This window comes from Mus musculus, chromosome 1, assembly GCF_000001635.26.
Source record: "Mus musculus strain C57BL/6J chromosome 1, GRCm38.p6 C57BL/6J".
Lineage (NCBI taxonomy): Eukaryota > Metazoa > Chordata > Mammalia > Rodentia > Muridae > Mus > Mus musculus.
In genome coordinates, this window is record NC_000067.6 from 33,991,383 (window position 1) to 34,017,400 (window position 26,018).

General features: G+C 44.1%; 1 protein-coding gene across 28 annotated transcripts in view; it reads left to right on the top strand.

Annotated features, from left to right (window-relative positions):
• Dst (dystonin) overlaps positions 1 to 26,018 on the top strand; it is a 400,775-nt gene that overhangs the window by 83,495 nt on the left and 291,262 nt on the right. For 17 of the 28 annotated variants that reach the window (XM_006495666.4, XM_006495690.4, XM_006495691.4 and 14 more), the window contains exon 4: positions 14,809 to 15,016. In XM_006495666.4, coding sequence (XP_006495729.1) covers positions 14,809 to 15,016 — 208 coding nt within the window. Of the gene's footprint in view, positions 1 to 14,310; positions 14,639 to 14,808; positions 15,017 to 19,561; positions 20,534 to 26,018 lie in introns of those variants that run through there. The other 11 variants (XM_017314741.2, XM_006495678.4, XM_006495688.4 and 8 more) reach the window with 4 other exon arrangements.

A 26,018-nucleotide genomic window follows, 5' to 3' on the forward strand; every position in this document is an offset into this window, starting at 1 on the left:
AAGTCAGATCAGCCTTCCAATCTCAGTGTTTTGTAATTTGAACATAAACCCACCCTAAATAGGGAAAACGACCAGGTAGTATTTTATGATCAAAACGAGATAATTAAGAAATAGTAATTGTGGTCACCAAATTAATTTCTTTATTTTATACATTGATTTTTTTGTTTGTTTGTTTATTTGTTTGTGTTTTGAGGCAAGCTTTCTCTGTGTAACAGCCCTGGAATTAACTTACTCTGTAAACCAGACTGGCCTCTAACTCACATAGATCTGTCTGTCTCTGGCTCCCAAGTGCTGGGACTAAAGGCATAGACTACCATCCATGCCTGGCTTATTCGTTGATTTTTTAATTGCTTTTTGCAGTTAGCAACATTGTAAAAAGTGGTATCATTCAATAGGTACTTTCATCTTTTTTGGTATTAAGAAAATACTTTCCGTGTTTTTATACATGCACTATTCAGTACATTTCTTTATTTCTATCTTTTTAATTTATTAACAGTTAAACTTAACCCCAAATCAATATATAAGTAGGCCCTTTATTATTTTGAAGAGGAAATATTAATAATATTAAATCTGAACATCTAATGCCTTTCAAGGTGAAGGGTTTCTGAATAGTGCAGGACCCTTAAAAGCAACAGTAGTCTGTTGGTCACACTGTGCGGGAACTAGGTGAAGGACTGTGAACAGAGATGACACACATACTGTGGCAACACCTGCAGGCTGAACACATGCTCTCCCTGGTACACACTGGTTTCCTGTTCGCTTCTGTGTCTAGTTAAACATCCAGAGTTTTCTTATATCTATAAATTAAAATATATATTCTATCCATAGGCTTTCTAAAGAGAAATGGCCTTGCCACATTGGAAATTAACTTGTGAAACTCAGGTATTTCACATTAGAAAATTACCTAGTAATCTTTGACATTTCTAGGAGTATTGGGCAGGTGACACGGTGATCTTAAATTGACTCCTAGAATGTGGGTAGTCACTGGGACTCCAGGCAAACTTTTCTGTTGAAGAGATGGAATTAAGAACTCTGAGATGGAGGTGGCCCTGGATTCTAAGGCCTGAAAAACAGCCTTTTCTTACGTGAGAGCACTGCTTTCTAGATGCAAGTGACCACCATTGTTCCCTGTGTTTTAATTTAAAGACTTTCTGAAACTTTATTTGTTCCCTGGTGACCAGAAATGAGGTTGTAAAAGAAATGGAATTATCAGACAACAGCATATCATGTCAGCGGCATTTGACACTTGTAATAATGGCAGCGGGCAGTTACTAATTACTTCCCGTGAACTTAGCACTGGGTTAGGCAGTAGCTGGGCTAGCTTGTCTAATGGTACTTGGTAGATTGCTCTCTACTGTAGAAAACCAAAATTCAAAAAGCTTCAGTAGCCTGTTCAGAATCACTTTGCTATAGGTGGTGGGTGTGGGCCAGAAGGCGCGTAGCTCTGCAGAGCTCCGGGCTGCATTTAACCTTAGATTTCTTGTGTGCTTGGACGCTTGCCCTTAGCTGTGAATTGGGAGGCAATGTGAAGTTATGCTTTAACCCTCCTGTTCAGGACAAGCTTGGGCAGATGTGAAGTGGGGAAAGGAAGAACGACAAACTGGAGGGAATGGACCAGAACAGATGAGGTCAGCATTATAGAGCGGTCATCATGTTCGGGGCAGCACGGGTGGCTTTGAAGAATTAACCCACTGCTGTGCCCCCATTTCCCAGGTCCTATCTGAAGGGTTGGAGCTGCGGTAGCAAACAAAACAGCGCGGTAGTGGTGGAGCTTATCTTGAGTGAGGGACACAGATAGCACAGATTAAGAAGTCACTATGTCAAGTGCCAGGTAGGGATAAGTGTAGCAGGGGAAATGGGAGCAGATCGGGGTGGGGGTGGGGGTGGGATGTGAGGTGGGGGCGGGGAGCCGTGGAATTAACACTTGAGCAGATCTATCTTTCAGGATCAATCCCAAGGCCTCGTTGGAGGAAGAACAGCTGGGTTTTACTCAGTACTGTGGGAAGTCATGTCGGAGGGTTTTTACAGCAGGAGCGATTATGGATTCCCTTTTAATACATTTTAAAGATTCAGTGTAGCTCCCTCGAGAAGGACTGCTGGGGACCAAGAGAGAAGTGAGGGGACCAGATGCCATTTAGATGTGAGTTGGAATAAGAAGTGCAAATAAGAAGCACGTGGCTCTCATTTGTTGAATGTCCACTGAGAGCGTCATGTGTGCCCCTTCTATTAGTTTCAGTTGGTTGATTGTTCCTGTGTAGCACATAGTGGGACTCACTGACAACCTTGGTGCCCTAGAAAGTGCTTTAAGGCTATATCCGGCTGAGACTGTAGGTGTGCTCAGGAAACTGACAGCTTTGGCATAGCTTCTTAAAGATGACAGGTGTCATTTAAAGTGTCCCACCGTCTGCTAGACTTGGTCTTAACCCTTGTGTAGATTACCCTGATCTGCATGACTACTCTGACAGGAGACCTGGGTCTCATTTTCAGATGAGTAGCCCAACGTTCACAGACATTTCATGGGTTGGGACGAGTACCAAGTCACACAGCTAGCGTGAGCAGGAAGTGGGAATGGAAACCCTGTGAACAGGCCTCCGGGAAAGCCTTTGTTCTTTCTGCCTTCGTTACCTTAACGCTCCTGCTCCTCAAAGTTCTTCCTGTGGTTGGCATTCTGGTTAGAAGAATCTTAGCTGTGGCCTCCTTACTTAATGAGAAGACAACGATTTTGTAAAGTGCTGAGAAGTTATGCTTTTCTCACCCCCTCTTCCTCTAGTTGCTTACAGATGGTTCACACCTCCTTTGTGGAGGGAGTTGCTGTTAAGTCACTGTTTAGGATGCACATCCATGGTTTATTTATCCCTGTCATGAGGGTGTGCATTTTACATGCCTGTCACAGGCAGGAGGGCGTGGAAAGGGTGGCTCTAATGGAGCACTTCAGACCCCGTGGCACCAGCGCACAGGAGCAGATCTGACTCTGTCAGATTGCATCAGTGATCATTTCCTCCCTGGAGATCTGGAGAGGCAGGTGAGAAGCCAGCCACGGCTGCAGTTCCTGTGCCTAGCAGTGATGTCCAACCGGAGTGGCAGAAGGGCGGTGCTCACGCACAAATTCAGAGTTGCTGCTCCAGGCTGCAGAAGCGTGTTGTCTTTAGTGCTTTCTGAGTGGAGCCAGCCTGGGCTTCGGTTATAGGAAAGCATATTCTAGATTATTCTAAATTCTGCCTCTGTGTTGGTGAAAAATGTCAGCAGGGGAGATTGTGAAATCGGCAGCATTTTCTTCCTCAGTGAGCCTCGGTTCCCTTTCTTTTTATCAAGTGTTTCTCCAGGATAGATAGAGTCTAATGGCCTTACTCTCTAGTGTGAATGGCTCATCATGGGTCTTAATGTCTGACTAGAAATAAAAGCTTTACATCTGAAGAACGATTTATTTTTATTGCTGTTATAAAGGACATACTATGCAATGGGATATGAAGGGAGATAGAGGTTTGTTTTTTTTTTTTTTTTTTTTTTTTAATTCTTTGCCTTTAATCCCAGTACTTGGGAGGCAGATCTCTGAGTTTGAGGCCAGCCTGGTCTACAGAGCAAGTTCCAGGACAGCCAAGGCTACACAGAGAGACCCTATCTTGAAAAACCAAAGATAAACAAGTACATAAAATAAATTTCTTAGTTAAAAGTCTGCATTGGAAATCATTATTTTGTGGAATAAAGTTAACATGTTTTTTTTGCGTAGGCTATAATATCTAGTTTGTGGTAAAACATCGGTGTAGATGTCGCCTCAAAGGGGTATTTTTGGTAATCATTGATATTCTAAGGACTTTATGCCTGGGTTTCATATTTTCCTTTCGATCTCCAAATGAGATGCTGTGACATTTCATGGTGTGCGTTGTTAGAGGCTCCATCACACCATTCTGACATCATCTGATATCACAATATCACTTTGATAGTGTGGAATATCTGGTGAAGATTTCGACTGCCCTCATTTAGGATGTGAGCAAGTGGGGAAGGGTAAACTCCTCCCTCTTGGGAGTTAATTAAAGAGATGAAGCTCCGTGGTTTCCTACCTCAGGCTAGGAGAAGCCCTGCTGAAGCTCTACCCTTAAAACTGGGAACCAGCGCCAGTTTTTGTGCTTCCCTCCAATGTAGCTGAGGCCAGGCCTGGCCGTGCCTTGGGGTAGTCAGTTCTCCAAGTGAGACTCTTCAGAGAAACAGAGCCAGCCAGACACACTGGCAGGTGGAACACACATGCGTGCATGCACACATACAAGTGTATCCACAGACTTATTTAAGACGTTAGCTCAAGAGATTGTGAGAATGGCAGAAATGTGTAGGTCAGGCTGCCAGCCTGGAAATTCAGGCCAGAACTGGTTGAACAGCCGTGAGTTCAACTTCTGTGTGCATCATGCTAGAAACACAGGTAAGAGAGTCCTTGGGAAACTAGTGGAAACCCGAGTCTGTGCTCATAAGGCCTCCTGATTGGTTGAGGCCCACGGCGCTATGGAGAGTCATCCACTGTACTTGATGTCTGCTGGTTTAAATGATGAACATGGCTAACAGTGCTTCCAGAGCAGTATCTACACTGATGGTGTACCAGAAACTGGGGTTCTGAGAAAAGTGGCTTAGCCAAATCACACGCGTGGACCCCCCCCCCCCACTGGGGGGCAGTTCATCGGAGGAATAGAAGGGGTACAGTGACCAGCTCTTCGTTTATTCTGTATAGTGTTTGTTTTTCTGACAAGTACTATCTTTTGGATTGCTGCCGCACATTTTGACACAACCTTTTTTTCTTAATTGAAAATATTTTTTTATACAATACATTCTGATCAGTTTTCCCTCCCTAACTCCCCCAGATCTTCCTCAGGTATCCACCACCCAGCTCCCATGCCTTTTTCTCTTTCTCTCTCTTTAGAGGACAGTCAAAGCAAACAAACAAGAGTAAACACAGAGCGAATGGCGCAAGACAAAAAGTCTACAAAAAAACTTTTTTTTGTGTTGGGTATCTCCTGCTGGGTTTGTAGATCCAATGAGACTCCATTGGAGAAAACTTTTTTTTTTTCCTTTGCAAGAGGGTGACAACTGCAGACAGCTTCTGAGTTAGGGACAGGAACCCCTGCCAAGTCTCTCAGCACCGGATGCCATCTTGCTTGAACCAGTGCATGTTGCCACCATCTCTGTGGCTCATCTGTGCATCAGTCCCAATGTGTTCTGACACATTCTTTGCTTATGTCATGGTTAGAGGAAGTATTGCAGCAGCTGGAAAGCCCTTGATGAGAGAAGGATCAAAACAAATCAAGCTATTTCAGGGTCAGATGGGTAGCTGGGCAGGGGAGAAAGGTCAGAGACTGGAATTCAAAAAACTCAGCCATGCACAGTATGAGCAAGCAGAAGGGCCATGAGTGCGCAGGGCTGGGCTCTGGACATGGAGAATGAGAGAGTGAGTTTCTTCATTAGCACCTTGGGCTTATTTCATCTCATGCTCATAGACAGTAAGAGGTCAGAGGAATTATAGGTATTGTTATTTTTGTGGTTTTTGAGACTAATAATATAATGGCTTGTAAGAAGCTTCGAGACTAACAAGAACATAATGTATCTATTTCCACGCACAGGACACAGCTCTTGTGACAACCGAGACAATGCACGAATGGTGTATGCACTCCGTTCTCTGTAAAGTTCTATCAGATGTATGCCAAAGCATTGAGGAATGGGAGGGGACATTTGTGGCTTCAAGTTGTGCCCCACTCCTCAGGACTGACCCCTGGAGCCTTCTGGCTGCTTCTGTTACTGTGTGACACCTGGATTCTTTGAAACGTTGACTCTGTGATCTGTACCACCCATTATTTATTTCTCAGTGGATCCTTTCCTAGGGTTCAAGAAATTCCCAGCTGAGGCCCCACCGATGCTTCTGCAGCCCCAGGACTGGTGCCTTTATGAGTTTATGGAGGTTGGGGAATCTGTTTTCACCTCGAGATATGTCCTTCTAGAGACATTGCTCTCTTGTGAGCTGATTTTGCTTCCTGCCCTGTCATATGCTCTCTATAGGGAGAACCAGAAAGGGAGGAGTCTACAGACATTTTTGAGAGAAAGATCTGTTGGAAAGATGTGGAGAAAGTGGAGGCAGCCTTCTAGATGTCTAGGGGCTTTGAGCCAGTCATAGTAGTTCTGGTTCAATCTCTGAGTTAATTTGACTGGCAAACTTTAGGAAGAACCTAAATGTTAGTGAAGGGATTTAGAATGCACTCAACATGAATGCCCTGGTGGTATGCTCGAGCATGTACGTGTGCATGTGTGCGCGCGCGCGCGCCTGTGTGTGTGTGTGTGTGTGTGTGTGTGTGTGGTTGGATTGGTCTAGTATTCAACATCCCAGCTAGGTTGATTTTTTCATCACACCAGCACAAAGGCAGTATGTCTCCTCATGCTCACCCATGGTTACTAAATCCCAGTCAAACGGCCTGAAGGGGCTGCTGAGATGTCTCAGTGGTTAAGAGCACTGCCTACTCTTCCGAAAGTCCTGAGTTCAAATCCCAGCAACCACATGGTGGTTCACAACCACCCGTAATGAGATCTGACGCCCTCTTCTGGTGTGTCTGAAGTCAGCTACAGTGTACTTATGTATAATGATAAATAAGTCTTTAAAAAAAAAGTGGTCTAAAGAGGCAGAATTATCTTCTCTTACTTCAGAGCTGGCAGCTCTTTCTTCTGAATGGGAAATGAGGTTCCTGGAATATAAAGTTTAGGGCTTTGTTTCAATGAAATAACAAAAGTTTGTTGTGTGTATATGTGTCTTTAATGAAGAAGTTATTCTTGACTTAATAACTGCTTGAAGTGACAGCCGATGTTTGCGAAAGCCATTAGCAAAAGCGATTTTCTACAATTTTGTCAAGGAACAGAGGTAATGAAAATGGAACCTTAAGGACTGTTAAAGGCACAACTTTCCTTAGTGTCAGCTGGGAACAATTGAGCACCTAATGTTTTAAAAAATGTTGGTGCTTTTCATCTCTGGCTGTTGTTTTGTAATGAAAACAGTGAATTTTTTTTTTTTTTAAAGGGATGTGGTGGAAAGACATGAGGGTACCACCGAGTACCAGAACACTGCTTACAAAGTTCAGAAAGGACAGAGAAGAGAATCAGGCGGACTTTGTCTCTTTAGGGCTGTTCCGAGCTGGCTGTCATACAATCTCACTGTTTCCCTGTAGTTAGTCTTCTGTCCTTGGATCAAATAAGCAAAAGGGGGTGACATCACCTAATATCTAAAATATCACAAATGCTTATTTTTTTCCACCAATACAGCTGTACACATTAGCACTGCTATGTTTCCTGTTTCTCACAGGAACTAACAGAAGCCCCCAGGAGCCAGGCAATTTTCTCAAGGTCACATGGCTGATATCCAATATACACTCTGCCAAACCATATGCAATTTCAGATTTCTACAAGACAACATAGATGGTAGATGGAGCATGCTGTCTGCAAAGGGTCTGTTTTTATGTCTCAGGGTTTATACAAGATGTGGCTGTAACCCAGATCTTCTTTCTAACAGGAACCATAGCACACCTGGTTCTGAAGTACTTAGAATCAAGGTCTCTCTTATGACATTGAGTAGGTGGGTAAATGCAGGTAAAATCAAGCCAGCAGGAAGCCAGTGGGTGTCTAGTGAGATTCCTGGAAACCTTGAGCCAGCCTGTAGTGTCATACAGCTCTCTAACATTTTCTGGGAATTAAAGACACTGTAATAAAGGAGAGTAACTCTGCACTTAGAGAAACTTGACTCACCTGGTGTTTGTGGGATATCCATTTAACTACAGGACCTGATAGCTGCCTCCTGTTTCTCTTGTTTTGTGCTCTATAGTTCTCTTCTTAAAAACACTTTCACTTCCATTCTGTCAGTTAGCATAGTCCCTCTCTCCTCCCATCCTTTATCTTTCCAATACTATCTGAATACAGTGGCATCTCATCAATCAATCAATGAGAGGGTGTGTGTCTCACACCCAGGTATCAAAAGAAAAGGAACATTGCCAGGTGAAGACTGTGTCAGGATGCACGAGTTCCACACCTGAAGTTTCACATGAAGTCTCTCTAGTGTTAAATGTTTGTTTTAATTCTTCTTTGAAAACTGGCTGGCCGACCTCAGTGGGCTCACTGATACCAACTTCTGCCAGCCCTTGGCACACCTCTGGGTGGCATTCTCCCAGAGGTGTGCCATGTGGCAGTTCGGTGGGCCAGACTCCACCATTTTCTTGTAATTGATTTAACTTTTATGAGTGTTCTATAGTATTCCCAGAAGATACGTTTTAAGCTACATTTCTAAGGATAGACACTCTTAAGTCAGTTATTTTATCCCTTTGTTCTTGGCAGCAGATTTCAGAGTCCTTCAAGGAAGGAGCCTATAGATAGTTAAGACACATTTAACTGGATGACATAAATAAACATCACCATAAAATGTAAGATTAAGTATTGTCTAGTTTGCTGGGTGGTAGTGGTATATGCCTTTAATCCCAGCACTAGGGAGGCAGAGGCAGGTGGATCTCTGTGAGTTCGAGGCCAGCCTGGTCTACAGAGTGAGTTCCAGGACAACCAAGGCTATACCGAGAATCCCTGTCTCAGAACAAAAGCAAGCAAATAAATGAAAAAAACTAAACAACAACAGCAACACACACAAAAACAACAAACAAGCAATCAAACAAACAAACAAACAAACAAGCATTGTCTAGTTATGGAATGTCCCGGTATTTTAGTCTGTGGTCCTGATATGCTTTGGTTTTGTGGAGCTATTTTCAGACATGGGTTTGTTTTTCTATTTGGAAATTATTGAAAACATCCTTCAAGTGAAATATCTGTTTGTAGATACTTATATACAAACTAGTCTTTGATGTCTATATTTCCACACTTTTGTCTTCTGAGGTAATTCTTGCTGTGTAGTTCAGCATGACCTCAAATTGGAGATCCCCCTGCTCCATCCTTCTGGTTAGCTTCATTCTTTAGCTGTTTCTCTGGTCTTGTTTAATTGTTTGTGTTTTGAGACAAGTCTTGTCATGAGTTCTGTCGGGTACTCCATATTTATATGAAGGGTCCCACTACTGAGCCCTACCAAGCCTACATCTTAATTTTCGAGGTTTCTAGGTAATTAATCTTTTAGCAATTCCAAATTGTCACAAATCTAAAACAAATGTGTGTAAAGGTGCATTTGCTGAATCCAGACCCATGCTGTGCAAGAGTCAACTTTAATGTATTTTTTGCATGGGTTTTCTTTACTGTGAAATCATGCTCCTTGCTGCGGACGTGTCCATGATTTTGGTCCAGTACTAAATCTAAAACAAACCTAATTCTTTCATGCCCTGCAAATACATGGTAAGATCTTTGAGAGTTTTGAGGATTGTCTTAGGGTTTTACTGCTGTGAACAGACACCATGACCAAGGCAACTCTTATATGGACAACATTTAATTGGGGCTGGCTTACAAGTTCACAGGTTCAGTCCATTATCATCAAGGTGGGGACATGGCAGCATCCAGGCAGGCATGATGCAGGAGGAGCTGAGAGTTCTATATCTTCATCTGAAGGTTGCTAACAGAATACTGGCTTTCAGGCAGCTAGGATGAGCTAGGATGAGGTATTAATGTCTACACCCATTGACACACCTACACCAATCAGGTCACACCTCTTAATAGTGCCACTCCCTGGGCTGAGCATATATAAACCTTCATAAGGATTTTCAGTTTTACCTTGTGCATGAATACACTGTGGTCAAGAACACAGGCTTTGCTGTTGAAAGGACCAAAATAGAGGTCTCTGGCTTCGCCTCGTAAGACAGTGGATGTGGATAAGTCTTCCACCTCCCCTAAGCATCTTTCTGTTTGGATTGTCGTTTCAGATGCTTGGCTAGCAAGTGAAATGCTTGTTCTAGTCCCCGATTACAGTCACCCATTAAATGAAGCATCTAGGTGGCATATGCTGGCTAAGCTGGAAGAAAGCCTATCTTAATCCCAGCTAAGACGATTTCGAATTTGAAACCGTGCCTCTGATGGGAACTTCAGTTAATTTTGCAATCCCTTGCTCACGATATGTACCAGTTAAGATGTGGGAATCAACCAAGTGTTCAACAGTGATTGGACAGATAATCAAAATGCAGCCTCTGGGAACCGGGTGTTACTTCTAAGCCGAAAAACAAGAGGAAGCTTTGATACTTGTGAAAAAGGGAAGGAGGATGTGGGATCACACTCCTGAAATCCCAGCGTTTGGGAGTCTGATGCAGGGTGTTGGTGGATTTGGAAGGCACCCTGGACAACTGTGGTCAAGGCTAATCCAAGCTCGGCAGTGAAGCCCGATTTCAAAAACCAACCAACCAACCAAGGTTTGAGGGTGAAGCACCGTGGTGACGCCAGGATACTGCTCAGTCTCTGGGCTCGATCCCCAATCTCCTGACCACAAAAGCAACTGAAAGTTTGGGACCCTTTCCCCCGAAGCAAGAGTGGTCCAGAGACTACTTCTGGTTCCCTAGATCAGCACACTGACTAGTTCTGTTTAATGCAATTAAAAGTAATTACAGATGCCAAGTTTCCTCAGTCTGCATCTCCTAAGGACTGGGCTACCTTTCCTACAACCACCAGATCATCGCCACACCTTAGAAACTTAATAGTCCTAATATACCTGATAAACCATCTTGACTTGGGTTTAGAGATTCTCAATTTTCCCTAGGATGAGCTTTTAGCTTTTTTTTTTTTAAGTTAAAAGAATGTAGAGTTCTATCAAGGTTCATCTCTCTCTCTCTCTCTCTCTCTCTCTCTCTCACACACACACACACACACACACCTGCACACATGCACACATGCACACATAGGGACATTTTTGGTGGCTCCTTTTTCTGTTCACATCCCAAGAGAGTACTTTCTTTTTGGGAAGTACCTATTTCACACTATGGATTGTTTTGCAGAATCTAGGACTAACATCTGTATAATCAAGATTTGTGTAAATTTATTATCATTATTATTATTTAAAGACAAGATGTGGGTAGATGCTGAGTTGGTGGGGCAGAATGTATTCTCCAACTCTGAATGTCCCGATCTTTAGCAAAATCCTCCCCTTTGGCCTTGTTTCCCACTGCCTTTGGAGAGTACCCAGGGCCAAGACCATTTCCTGGCAGTAGCTCACAGACCAGGCTGTGTAGACCCAGCCGCAGCCAGCTACACAGTCCTGCTGCTGATGTCGCAGAGTCTGTCCTGGGATGTCAGTTAGGAAGTTATTCAAAACTGTCACATTATCTAATTATCCTGGCATTAGGGAATTTCGGTTGCTTTTGTAGCATAGAAAAGTTAGAGTGAATCTTTTTTTTTTTTTTAAAGATTTATTTATTTATTATATGTAAGTACACTGTAGCTGTCTTCAGACGCACCAGAAGAGGGCATCAGATCTCATTACGGATGGTTGTGAGCCACCATGTGGTTGTTGGGATTTGAACTCTGGACCTTTGGAAGAGCAGTCGGGTGCTCTTACCCACTGAGCCATCTCACCAGCCCTAGAGTGAATCTTTTAGTGGCCTAATTTGATTGTTAGTTTAATAGCCAAGGTTGTGGAAGACCTGGTGCAGGGTTGTTTGGTTTATTGAAGCCTAGAGTTTTTGCTTCTTTGGTTACCGAGATTCAAGTGCGTACAGACAGAACCCACCAGCTTATGAGACGAAACGCCAGCCCTGCCTTCACGATCCCAGTGAGCCTTTCCCTTTCTGGAGAACCAGTTTCTTCCTCTGTTTCCTTGTTATCAGCAGGTGGAGATGACAGAGAGTGGTGTGAATTGGAGTCCTAGCCCCGGGGTCAGGAGGCCAGAGACTCCCATACATCTGCTAATGTAGTTTGTGCATAATTGTTTGTTTGCTTTGCTCTGGGAAGAGGCTACAGGGGCTCCGTTCACTTTCTGAGGACCTCCTGAGCTCCCAAAGCAAAACGCTAGTTTTCATATCCGATGTTTTCTCTGGGCATTTCCTTTTGGTGATTTCTTTTGTTTGTTTGAGTTTAAAAACTGTCAGAAACAAACAAAACTTGTTAATCTTTGTCACTGCCCAGAGCTAACCACTACTAAACAGTAATATATCCATATTTAAACACGTAAGGGGGGTACATATGTGTGTATGGATTTTTTAAAGCTGTCATATATTATTTCCTCTTTTGTTAAATGTAGATCAACATGTTTGTTTAATTTCTGCAGGGTAACCTGTGCTATCGATACAGTATATTTAACTAATTCCCTATGGATGAACATTTGTATTTTGATAGGAATCGGTCTTTAAGCACCAGTAGAATTAGAAATAGCGGCTTTTGTTGCGTAAGGGACTCCTTTTCCTTTGTCCCACTAACTTAAGCCCCTCATCAAAGGTCAGGCTGCAGTGTTTGGGCCAGGGAGTTGTTTATTGTCTCCAATTAAATAAAACACCATACTGTTCTCTCCAGCCCTAAGATAGTAGCAAGATTTGGCAAGTCATTACAGATCAATAAGGAATATAATAGTTTATATGAACTCTCCACTTTGAAGTAGCTTCATTTAAATATATTATCAATTTTAAGCTTTCAAATAGGCTTTAATTTTGTAGAGTACTTCCAGTCCTAAAAGTGATTTGTGTGTGTGTGTGTATGTGCACAAGAGCGCGTGCATTTTTGGGAAAAAAAAGTGAAATACTGTAATTGTTAAAAGGCTTGAACCCCGTAGACAAGAAGGGACATTATTTCATATAATGTGTCTGATATAAATGTGTGTGGCCCCTATATTCCTGGAGTAAATTGTTGAAAGATGTGGCCCTGAGTATGTTTCTTACTGTTCTCTCTTATCTGGTTATCAATGACATGACCAGATTAGAGGCTGTGCCAGTCAACACCCTGGGGTCCAGGGTAGTAACTGTCCCATCTGGCTGTGGGGTGATTAATAGTGGTGCTGGCATGGCATAAATCACATTTTGTTCTTCAGTCAGCTGAGACTCTGGCCATTAGAAAATTTACTCTGCAAAAATCAATAGCCAGTGATTTTTGGAAAAGAGCAGTTATTCTCTCCCCCCACCTCCATAAACATTAACAAATTACTGTCTCTCTAAAATAGTATAGAAATACAATCTCAGAGATGAAGTAAGGACCTTAAATAAGGACAAATAGGAAGCCATTTTGAGGAACCCAAGGCAACCAAAGAAACCCAGTAGCCCTTAAACGTCTTTAAAATGCCACCCTTCCTTCCCTTCAGATTCCGCAAATGACGAACCTTAGAGAACTCAAGTTGAACTCAAGTTGAAGTTTCACAAAAGCTCGGGAAAATAAATTAAGTTCATAACAGCTAATGTCACACACACCTCAGGATGGACTGAAGCTAGAATATAGAAATCCAAGTTTATTCATTTACTTTTGTCAGATTTGCTTAAGGTGCTATTATTACTAGGAAAGCCAGCATGATTTAAATCTTAACATGCCTCATTTGGAGGGATATATGAATTTTTACCATAGTAGCTTTGACGGTAGAACAGCCACGGTTTAAATGGACAGTGGCAAAATCAGTGGTCCTGACTGGTGACAGTCTGTCTGACAAGCCGCATGTGAGTCCTGTGGGAGTTGCACACACAGCCTGTTGGTGCTGCAGGTACCAGTGTGAGTAGCTCACTGTTATTACTTCAAATTGGAGCTTGTCTCATTGAGCTGATTTCTGCCTGCAGCTTGCTGCTTGGGGAATCCATGGCTGTAGCTTCCATCTCAAGGAATTCGAATTCAAGTTATGTTAGTTTGGCTTCTTCACTGTGAGCCTGGGCAAGTGAAGACTTCCCTTTGATACTCTTCAGAATTCTTAATCCAGTCTACAGCATCTCTTCCTTGCTGAGCTGTGGGCTGTCTAAATACTCACAGACACAACCCAATAAGAGGGAAGGAATAAGACCATGTGCCTTTTATGAAAACATTATGACCCCGAGGATTCTAAGCGCCTGCAGGATCCAGGAAGAGTAACCTTCAGGCAGAGTGGTTTTGGTAAAAGTCTGTGTTTCTCATCTTCCTGATGGCTGCAGCTGAGGAGAACTTGGCTTCCTGTCCCCGCACTGTGTCCTCATTTACATTATTGGCAGCCCTTCGCTGCTGGAAGTTTAAATTATCTCAAGAACTCTAAACTGAGTTCAGATGTTTGTTTATTGGCGTTGCCTTCGGCCTTTGAAAGCAGGCTTTTGTGTTCTCCCGGTCTTAAGAAAAGGCTCTTCTCAGAATCAGCCCTCCTTCCCTCCCTCCTCACCCTTTTCTGGGAACCCGCTTCAGTCTCATGCAGAAAATTAAATACAGGGCTCAAAACTGGTTAAAAGGAGGCTCCAGTGGCCCTGGCGGCTTGAAACGGGAAGGAGGTGGGACCCAGCATCCTGTATTTGTGCTGTGTTTATGAAACTTAAAGTTAGTTGCATTAATGAATTAACCAGAAGGCTAGTAATGGAAAATGTTTCTCCTGTCCTGGTGGGGGAGCCAGATACTGTAGATTTGTCACAGGAAGGCTGTTGATTCTGGCTTCATTGTTGGCCCAGTCATTTGTTGAGCCGGTGGCTGGAGCGCAGGCCACACACTTCTTCCTTCTGGTCTCCATGTATTGGAACAGCTTGCTTATTGTTTCTACGGGAGCAGACTTGGCCAAGAAGATATGGTGAGCCCTGGGGTTCGTTTTGTTTTTTTATTTGTGTGCGTGTTCTCTGGGGACGGCGCAGCGCAATTTAGAGGTGGGGAGGGGGCAGAGTGATCGTAATCGATGGTCTTCAGTGAGTGATGCTCGTTTGCGAGCGAGCGAGCGGTCGGTAGCTAATGCTTCTCCTGTGTCATCCTCCTCAGAGCTCCGGGAACGCGTCCTACCGCTGTTCTATGTCCTCCTCTGCGGATTTTTCTGACGAGGATGATTTCAGCCAGAAATCTGGCTCAGCATCTCCGGCTCCTGGAGACACCTTACCCTGGAATTTGCCCAAGCATGAGAGATCCAAAAGAAAGATTCAAGGGGGCTCGGTGCTGGACCCAGCCGAGAGGGCTGTGCTTCGGATAGCAGGTGAGTGGGGGAGGGGATGGAGTGGAGACTAGGGTGGCAGAAATTCACCCATCTGTTCTCCTGGTGCTGTAGCTGCAGGCTGATGTACTGGGCAGAAATTTGTCTCAGGTGGGGGAGGAAATGACCATGTTTACTCCGTGGAGCGCTTTGCCTGCTTGCTCTGGTGACTAAGCTGTTTGACTCTGCTTTCTGGTTGGATGAATCGGTAGATTCTGAAAGCAAGCAAATATTTACTGGTATCTGTGTTAAACTTTGCTGCGGATGTACACTAACCATCAAGGCAACCTGAGAGTACTAATACCAGTGACTTCCTGGAATATTTTGCTGGAACAACCTTTTTTTTTTTTTGTTTTGTTTTTTTTCTTTTGCCCAAGGGCGCAGAGCTACGCAGGTCTAACTCAAGTCTCATGGTTTTGGTACTTAGGATGCAGCGCATAACCCAGCAATTTGGATGTCTGTTGTTTTTTTAAATGTAGCTTTTCTGTGAGCATCATGTGGCCATAGATGCTTTGTGCTTGTGAGGGGCCATCATGCACTCTTGATTAATTAATCCATGGAGATGCCAGTGTTTGTGTCCTGTGTGTGGGGTGTTTCCTTGCATTTGGCCATACAAACTGAACCAGAAGGGAGCTTGTTTCTCACCGTTGTAAACTGAGAACACCAGGGTGAGCAGCTTTCAGGCCTTGTGGTTCCAGCAGGGCTTGTGCCTGTAAGGGCCTCCTGGGTGGACAGTTCTGCATTTCTTTAGCAATTTTTTTTTCCTTCTTGGAAATGGTAATAGAGAAGGATGGGGCTCTGGGTAGTCACTTACAAAGGCCAAAGGCCAGATGTTCAGGCCTTCTTCCCTCTCCCTGCCCCCACTTGTGACTGCGCAGGAGTTGGGGGCTGTGTTCTCATAGTTGCTTCCCAGGTAATGCAAATATTGGGGTTTTGTCTTCCTGGGGGCCGCGACCATCCCAAATTACCGTCATCAAGGCAGCCTAGAGAGAGTCTCCTTGGGGCCCCTGAAGTGGAATTTTTATTTTATTTTATTTTATTTTATTCTAAGAAAAACAAGCAGAGCCTGGCCAGTCACTCTGTAGTCAGGGTTTCTCCGGCAACAGGCTTGAGCTTCTTTTTGGCTTCTGTTGTGAGATGCGGCCACTGCCTCCGGTCTCGCCCAGCCTTTGAGGAGGGGTGGAGCAGGAAGGGGAAGAGGAGGGAGAGAGGAGGGAGACTGGGAGCCAAGTGAGAGTGAGGTGGCTTGGGCCTTGGCTCCCTTTACCTTCTCCTCAGGGACACATTTAGTCACTTAGGCCTGCCTGTCTTGTTGAAAGCCCCCTGCAGCTCTGACACTCATGGGAGAGGAGAGACTCTACCAGAACTAACAGCAGAAGGAGAACCACAGGTGAAGGGAAGGTGTATGCCCACCTTCATGGCCTGCCCAGGGCATCAAAACATCTGCTTGCCTGTTCTGTGAAGTTTTGTTGTTGATTTGGTTTTTCTTGAGATAGGGGCTTACTGTATAGCCCTGGCTGACCTGGAGCTCCTTACATAGATCAGGCTGGCCTTAAACTCATAGAGATCAGGAGTAGCTGCTACCCCTCAGGGGGCACTGTAGGAAAGGAAGGCCTGGAGGGACCTGGGACAGTGCTGGTACAGAAGGGACAAGTCCTGAGGACGGAGGCCATGTGCTATTCATTATGAAATGTCCATTGAGTTTGAGGTAGGTGACTGAGACCTCAAAGTATTTACTGTTAAAACCACATGAATTCTTCAAAACGTGAATAAAACAAAATGAACAGTGAAATGGAAGTGTAGAGGCTTATTATGGCTCTTTAAAATATTAGAATATTTCATATTTGCTGTATAACTCATAAATGATAACTTACCTGGAGGACTGGGTTGGAGGTCAGTCCACAAGTGTCATTTTGATCCCTCATGTGTATAGGAGACTGGCCACTGTTTACCCTGTGTGATGTGGGTGTCTTTTATCCAAGGAGAGCCTGGTGGTGAGGATAGTTTGAAAACACGCCACTAAGACTTCCACTTTTAATTTTATAGCACATTTTACACTCCGCTTGAAACTTTGCTCTTTCTTGAAATTAATCCCTTGCGAAAGATGGGGTGCTGTTCAGGGATGTGAGAAGTTTGTGGTGCTCATTTTCAGTAGTAAAAGAGCATAATATATATATTTTAAAGGCAATTAAAGTAGAGTTGTTTGTGAAGTATCCTCCTCCCACCTCAAGTCAAAAGCTATGCAGACTGTTGGATAACTTCATTCATCTGCAGTTAACGCATGTTTATTGAGTTGTATTTTTGTTTTTGTTTTTTGTTTTGTTTTGTTTTGCAGTAAACTTCAGGTAGAACATAGTTCTGTCGTTAAAAAGTCATGCTAGTGTGACATGATGTGCTCCCGGACAGTTCCCATGTGCTCTGAAAGATCGGCTGTCATGGCTGGAAGTGTCTAATATTCAAAGAACCCAGAGGACTCTAATTAACCTGGGGGGGGGGAGAGGGGGGGATGTTGGAGGCTCCTGAAAGGCTTTTGAGAGGAAGTACCACTTGAGTTGAGATTAAAAGAGCTTGATAGAATTAGGGTGACAGGGACGGCCACTTCAAAGGGGTGGAACTTCAAGAACAAGCATAGGGGACTTAACTGTGAGCTGCAGGTAGCGCATATAGCTAAGCATAGGAAGGGGAGGGTAGAGGGTCCCCTGGTTGCTGGCCTGCAGTGTGGAATCTCTGGGGCTACTCCACTGTACACAGTGGAGCATCTCCAACAGGTTTTAAAGCAGTGTAGGAATGTAATCAGGTTTGTGTTGTATTAAGTCGAAGGTTTATTTATCTCCAGATAGCTCAGTGATAGAGCACTTGCCTTGCCTTGGTCTGATACCCATCACTGAAAAAAAAAAAAAAAAGAGGGGATACTTTAATATTTACTGTAGTTTCATTATATTAAAATCTGCAGTTACAGGAATATTCACTTTCTCTTTCTTAGGGTCACCATGAGGTGGAGTAAGACGTGAGGGGAGGGGCTTTGTAACACTTACTGAATAATTGCATTTTACATACGAATAACACTGAGCTGTCCTTAGCTGTTAGGGTATCATCAGCTGGGTTTTCCATCTTGAAATTACCTGTGACTGAGCATGGTTTTTTCCAGTGATAATGTTGTTTTAAGAGGGAAACTTTTAAACTTGGACTTGGCCGTTTGAAGGACCAGATTCTGAACATGTAAGTTTGGGGAGGGGTATCCTCTCTCACTATGGTCAAGTTTGTTGATGAGACGGGGTCTCATGCAGCATAGGTTTTCTGTCAGTGTGCTGAGCTTGCCTGTGAATCCTGTCTTCCTGCCTCGTCTTCCCAAGGCTGGGATTGTAGACGTGGACCACCGCGGCCCACCCCTAGCTGTGTTAATTACTGAACTTTTCTTAGTTCCGGTTTCTTAACTGAAGCATCTTGACTGGGGTGAAATGTAGGATGGAGACGGAGATAGTGAATGTAAATCATCTTGCAAATTCCCTGCCACATGGAAAATACTCTGTATGTGCATAGCGGGGTGTCTTCTGGACAGTTATGGATACATCTCACTAGGCCTGCAAGCACCCCATGTAATAGGAGGTTCCTAAGTTCCCTCAATGAGTAGAAGTACACACCACAGATCATAAGCTAGGATCTGGATTCAGGCCGCCTTGACTCCAATGCAAGCTTTGTTGCTACACTGGTCCTCCTTTCCTGTGGACTATACTCTAATTACTAGCATGTCCACCCACCATTATGGTTTCAGGAGTGCTCGGGGCAGAGGCTGAACCCCAGATACTGCTACTTTTGTTCATTTGACTGGCTCTTTAAATGGACAGTTTGAAGTACAGTAAAATATATGCTGACTATATTCTAAAACTGGATGGTACTTGGTGTCGGTTTCTGATGAAGCCTCAGACTTGCCCTTCCGACACCTTACTGTGTATTCAGAGTATGTCTGTGTGAATGCGGGGTGTGAATGGGGACTTACCGCTTACTCTTTTCATTCCAAGAGGGTTTCCCAAGGTACGTCATACACATATGTGCAAGGGCATATTGAGTTTTACTTATATGTAGGGATCAAGCTAGAGAGGAGAGAGAGGAGGTCTTGCTTTATTTGGGGAAATAAAAGCAGGCCAGTTGCCAAGGAGAGTTACCTGCCCTGATTCTCGAGCAGAGGTCACTGTTCAAGCATATTTTATCCTCATAGAGTTAGTAGAAAATGGTTCCAAATCCACAATATAAAAACCAACAAAGAAAGAGTCAAGGGGAAGAGGCCACTATATACAAAAGGAGGAAACAGGAAGATTTAGATAGAAGTGACATATATCAAGATGGGATATGTATGTAGTGAGTGGGCTTTCTAAGAATGAAAGTGGTGGTAGGTAACACACACACTCACAGAGAGAGAGAGAAAAAAAAACCAGTTATATTCGGGACTTCATTTAGGTTTTGTTATTTCTCCCTTTCTCCATGAAGAGAGTCCGTTCTTGCTGGTGGCTCACAGTGAGGATGCAGGATTCTATCCGCAGCTACTGGACTCCCATGTCCTGAAAAACATCCATTTACATCCTGGCTCATCTTAGGGTCCTTTAAAGTTACTTATTTTAGCATACGACGCGTCAAATTTAAGAGAACCATATTCATTCTGCTCAGCGGATACCGGTACTATGTGTAATGAATAATAAGAGGAAGGAGGGCGGTGACAGTAATCTGGGCCATGGTGAGTGGACGGTCCTTCCCAGAGCAGAGGCAGATGCGCTGGCAGGCTCTGGGGGGCAGAAGGGAGGGGCCGCTGCCTGGTCCTCAGCTGCCCTGACCCTGGCGTCGCTGTCAGGCCCTGATTCACCCTGCCACCTCCAGAGGCAGCCAGGTCCGGGCGTCTCCTGGACGTGGGTCTGTCCCCCTCCTTGCTCTGTTACAGTGACCTGGTCCTCCGATGCCCTAAGATGGGCTGGGGAAAGTACTTCTAGCATGGCCCACTACTTCCCTTCCCGGGGTGGAGAGCTTCCAGCCTCCTCAGTAGACACGGGACCCGGGGCTTTGTTTCCCCCGGCACCTGTTGTGGGTCCCAAATAGAAACCGCGCTGGGACTAGCGGCGGGCGGTGGGCGGGCCGGAGGGCGGTGCCGGAGCCCAACGCTGCCGCTCCTCCTCCCGGGCGGGCGTCTGCGGCGCAGCCCGGAGATGCCGCAGAAGCGCGGCGCATCCCGGCGGGGCAGCGCGCTCCTCTGCAGCGCCGTGGCCCGGGGCGCCGGGTCTGGAGGCTGCCCGCCCGGAGCCACCGCCTGCCGTCCCCCGAAGCCTTCCTTGGGGACGCTGCCCCGGGACTGCCGCCGCGCTGATCCTCCAGCCCGGGGTTGCTGACGCCTCCACCCGGGTCGCGGGGCCCACGGGCGCGGCCACCCCCCCCACCCCCCAGGCATGGCGGGGTACCTGTCCCCCGCCGCCTACATGTACGTGGAGGAGCAGGAGTACCTCCAGGCCTATGAGGATGTCCTGGAGAGGTACAAAGGTACGAGGTCCCTGCACTGGGCTGTGCGGTGGGGCAGGGCCCATGGGAACCGTTACCTTTCCCAAATCAGAGCCACCCCCGCGTGGGCACAAGTAAACAGCAGCCGGAACCAGCCCTGGGGACCGCCAGGTGCCCTGGGTGAAATCCTTTACCCCAGAGCAGGGCCGGGTGGGTGAGGGTTCGGAGACGCCCTAGGGTAGGCGGTGGAATGGAGGGCGGGGGAGGTCTGTTTCCAAGAAGCACTTTGCCTTGTCTTTCCCTTTGTAGAAGCTCTTAAGCACCAAGCATAGCCATAATTCTTCCTGGGAGGGTTGGATGCCATTACTTCTCTGTGAGATTTCCAAGCCTGGCTGCTCCTGCCTGACGTAGCCTGGCCAACCTGTAAGGGTTCTTATATTCTTAAGCACAGCACCGCATGATTTTTTTCTCGAAAAATCGAACTTATTTGAAAAGTTTCTTGCTTGTGATTATATTCTAACTCGAATGCAGTCCAAAATTATTTCAAATTATGATATAAGGACGTCTTTAATCAGAGAGTGGGTTGTACATTTAAATGCCAAGAAGAATAGTTTGAGATACATTTTTGCAGGTCGTTTATGTCTAGAAAATTTCGTGCCAACTTGACTATCTTGGATATCTAAGTGTTATGGCCACGTGTGGTTTCCTGTGTTGAGTCTTTATGTCTCTTGAAACGTATTTTTAAGTATACATAGACTGATATTATTGCAACTTGAGACCTACTTCACTTCATATTCACGTGTTGGTGAGGATGGTTCACAGATGTGTGTAAAATATTAATAGTGAATAGTGATATTTTATGATGGACTGAGTGCATCTTTTTAATATTCACTTTGGGTTTAGTAACTCAATTTCTACGAGTTAAATAAAAAAAAAATATATATAGTTTTCTGTTACTAATGTGAATCCAAAACTGAATAACAGAATTTTCAAGCTCCCTAGAACTCAAGTCTTCCTACACTCATGTTTTACGCCTTCCTAGAATGAGTTCTGTAACTGGAATCTTAGACTTTGCGTATCATTTTGTAAACACAACTGGAATTCCTTTGTGCTAGAGCACAAAGGATAATAGAGCCCTGAGCAAGTGCAGTGATATTTTAAGCTAACTCATATCTGGGCATTTGCTTGTGTGTGTTATACTGAGGGTTGTTTCTGGTTTTGTGTTTAAAGCGATGTTCTCACTCAGTTGTCTCCAGAAAGTTAAGAACGAGAAACACTGCAATATAGACCTTTAAGCTCTATGATTTCAGGGGAAAAAATCAGGAAGGTCTACAATGTATATGTCATATGCTTCGGAAAAAAGTACAACTTAATTTTTTTTGGGGGGGGTCAGATCAAGTTTAACATTAGTGATAAGTGAGTAATTTTAGGTGCCTGAAAAAAGAAATAACCAGAATGCTGATTTTGGCCTTCTTGAGGCAACAGGCCTTGTTTAAAAGCTTGTCTTATTTGTCCTAGTAAATAACAGAACATTAAATATACAAGGCGGTTCTTCATCTCACCCCTTGATTGGGACACTGACACTGCTAGTGATGCTCTCAGACAGACATTTTGCCCAAGACTTCACAGAAGAAAACCAAGGGGTGGGGGGGGGGGGCATTTCCCCTTATTCTTTGTGGTTTGAAACGCTTAGGTCATCAAATTGTGTTCGGCCGTACAGATGTTCTGAATTTCACTTAGCCTTGGACAGGAAAGAAGCGTATTGGCCAGTGTATTCTATGAAAAGCTGGAGACCTGGCGTACCCATTGTTTCCTGGTGCATTTGGAAGCCAGTTTTGATTTCCCATCAGTGACCAATAGGATGACTTCACTACAGTACTTATCCTGATGGCTCACTATAGGGGCTGATCTAATTAGAAAAGAATTGTCTGCTTTGAATAGGGAGTGCCAGTTTGCAAAACTTTCACAAGTTCACTTTTCTGAAGTTCAACACAATTTTTATGTTCCAGTTGGAAGAGAGGTTATTTTGATTTTTTATTTCTGTCAGAGCCCTCTGTTTGTACAGAGTGCATTTGCTCTCATCGGTAGGGAACTGGGTTGCCAAGTATGTGCCCAGCTGTTGAGTAGCGTAAGTGTCAACAACCTAAGGAAGGGGAGTCATCTATAACATTAGGAGAGTTAGGTTTGGAAGTCGAGAGCTTTGTTGGGCATATCCTCAGGCAGCCTTGGGGGGACTTCGTCCCAGGTCCCCCATAGACAAGGGTAGTGGTGAGCAATCTCTGATTTTCATGGTGCGTTCTATTCTCGTGTATGGCTTTGGTCCTTTAAGTCAGAGTAAAAATAGGCAACTGTTTACTGAACTAGAATAACACAAGGATTTATTTGCTGCAAAGAAGGGTGTAGTGTTCTGGATCATATTCTCATCCGAGTATTTGTGAAATAGATTCATCATCAAAATATATCAGGTCAAAATATTACTGAAGTTAAAAAATTGGGTTATTTCAATTTGTAACAGATCAGAGTGAATAAAAGCACTTTTTTTTTTTAAAAAAGCACAATTCTTTGATACTGTTTATATTAAAGACTGCCCATGTCAGTACCTTTCTATCTATAGTAGATTATTCAATATAGTCCCTGTATGGTACAGAATATTTTTAACAGCTTAGTATAAAAGACAGAGTGACCTCATCTTAAGTGTAGTGAAATTAGCTGGTATACTGTTATAAATGAACACTTAGCTTGCTGTCGCACTAATCTGTGAAGTACTGCTTGCTGATTGAGTGGTCGCCGACCATAGTTTCCCAACATAGATACTTTTATATGACGTTAAGTGTGAATATAACTAATGCGGACCATTGCATTTTAGTTTGCATATTTTTTACTTAACTCCGTGTGTGTCTGCAGTGTGTGTAGAGGTGTGAGTGTAAGAACAACTTTGAGAGGGAGCAGTTTTTCACCTTGCTGAGGCAGGCTCTCCTGTGTGCTGTGCAGCCTCCTCCAGGCTACCTGGCCAACTGCATCTCTGCACATTCTCCCGTCTCACAGGATCACAGGTGTGTGATATGGCATCTGGCTTTTTATTCATTTACATGTTTGTTTCTTGAGACTTTCATACAATGTATTTATATTATACTGTTTCCTAACCCTGAACTTCCCCTAGATCGGGCTTTTTAATGTGTGCTGACGATCAAAGCTGGGTTGTGTAGCAACTTGTTACCAGATGAGCCATCTTGCCAGCCCCTGCTCTGTATTTTTTAGAACTAATTTGAAAACGTTGACACTTCTTGGCCTAACACAATGCTGATTCTCCTAATATCCAGAACTTACCAGTTCCCACACATCTGCAGGGGGGAACAGTATTCTCTGTGAAGGTTGGTGGACAGTTTGGTTATTTACCTACTACAGTATTGCTAAGAAAACCTTTTAGTATTTGAACCACTGGTAGGGTTTTCTGTCTTCCCTATGTTTTTTGTATAATTACTGTGCTCATGGTACCAGAAGGAAGCAAGAATACAGTAGTTTTGTTTTTGGTGTAGTTTCACCATCTTAGGGAGAGATTTGATGGATTGGTGAATCTCACTCTGCTGGAGATAGGTTCTGGTACTCGAGCAAGGTGAATGTTTGGGGAATGTGTGAAGACATTCTCTGCTATGTGCAACATATTCTGTGATGTTCTGGCTTAGGTTTCAAGTGGCTTCAGGATTCTGCAAACCTTGATTTCAGATTTCCTTGTGTTCATGCTGTGTTCCTGGCATACAGTTGTGTAATAAGTGAACTTTATTACACCGTGGTAATGTAACATTGAGTTAGTTTGTGTTACTCTGTGTTTTTTGTTATAAATGAGTTTAATTTGTTTCATGTTCCCTTGAGTTTAACTACTCCTGACAAAAAGTAGACTAAATAGACTTTTCCCCTCCCCACCTTACTTCATCCTCTTTTAGATACTGTCTTGGTTAGGGTTTTATAATAACTTCAAGGCAGACAAACAGGTCAGGGCTATAATGTATCTTCCTTTTCCAGAAGGGGTGGGCAGACTTGTATATTGCTACTTGGCTGTTTAGAGTCTGTTATGTGGTCATTTAATAGTTACAATGTGCTTGCTACTCTTCCAGCCCTGAGTTTAAGTTTCATTTGTAAACTAATTCTATCTGTAAGTAAGAAAGTGTAGGAGTTTGTTTGTTTGATTGTTTATTTAAGGCATTCTCTACCTAGTGCCATGGACAAAGTCAAAGTTATAGTTGTATAGACTAAGGGGAGGAAGGCCACTGGCTCTTATAACCAGCAGTGTCTGGCCCACAGAATAAAGTGTCTGTGCTAAATTGGAAACTTGCAGTTTGGCTTCATCTTAACAGCTGTAACAAAGTACAGTAGACTTCAGCAAAGTCTGTGGGACTATATGAAGGCGTCATTGGACTCTCTGAGGATTTTAAAATGGAAACAAAAATGTTATGCTGTGGATTAAAGCAGTAATTCTCACTGAGTAACTACCATTTAGATTGATCACAGAACTTGTTTACTGCCTTAGGACATAAGAAACGTGTATCAGGCCGGGCGGTGGTGGCGCACGCCTTTAATCCCAGCACTCGGGAGGCAGAGACAGGCGGATTTCTGAGTTCGAGACTAGCCTGGTCTACAAAGTGAGTTCCATGACAGCCAGGGCTACACAGAGAAACCTTGTCTCGAGAAAATAGAAAAGAAAAGAAAAGAATCAGGAATGTAAGGACCTATTAGATATTACTAATAAATTTAACTTTGAGCTTCCAGCATCACACTGACGCTGTTTTGGTTTCTTTTGTACTGACTTAAGCATGATCACAGCTTGTATAGGCAGGTACTTCACAAAGAAGGCTTCATGCTTTTAGGAACTTTTCGGCTCTCTGTTTATGTTTGGGCAGTTTGGTGATGCTTCATTTCTAGCTCAACAGTTTTATTTGGGCAGTGTCAAAAAGGAGGAGTGACTAGAACGACTTACAGCCTCATTGTTGTTTGACAGCGAGCAATGAAGCTTTTGTGTTTCTGCCTTTGGGCCCGATGGGTCCCAGGAGCTGGGCTGCGTGAGGCGCTGGAGTGTTGGAGCAAAGCCTCATCATGAAATTGGAGATTATGAAAACATCTGAAGTCATGGTAGCCGCACACAGATGGAATATCAGGCTGTCTGCTCACTCGGGTTTCATACTCCGTAGCAGAGTATGAAAATGGAGAACGCACAGCCCAGTCCTTGAGTTTCTGCCTTACGAACACACTGCGAACGAGAAGGCGATTTGCCGTTTATAACACTTACGATTTCTTATGAATGAACAAGGCTCCAGGTGCCTCTGAGGCATGTATGGATGCTTCTTTCTGTAAGGACTTGGAACACAAAACAGGACAGACCTTTGCGTCCATTTCTCAGCTATTCGTAATCCTGTGATTATGTTCTCGGCTTCAAGATGAAGCCCAGGCATTTGTTGAAGTCCAGTGTTACTTCTTCAAGTGATTGATCAAAGAGCCCTCCCCCACTGATTCTCTTAATTGGTGGCTGTTGTCA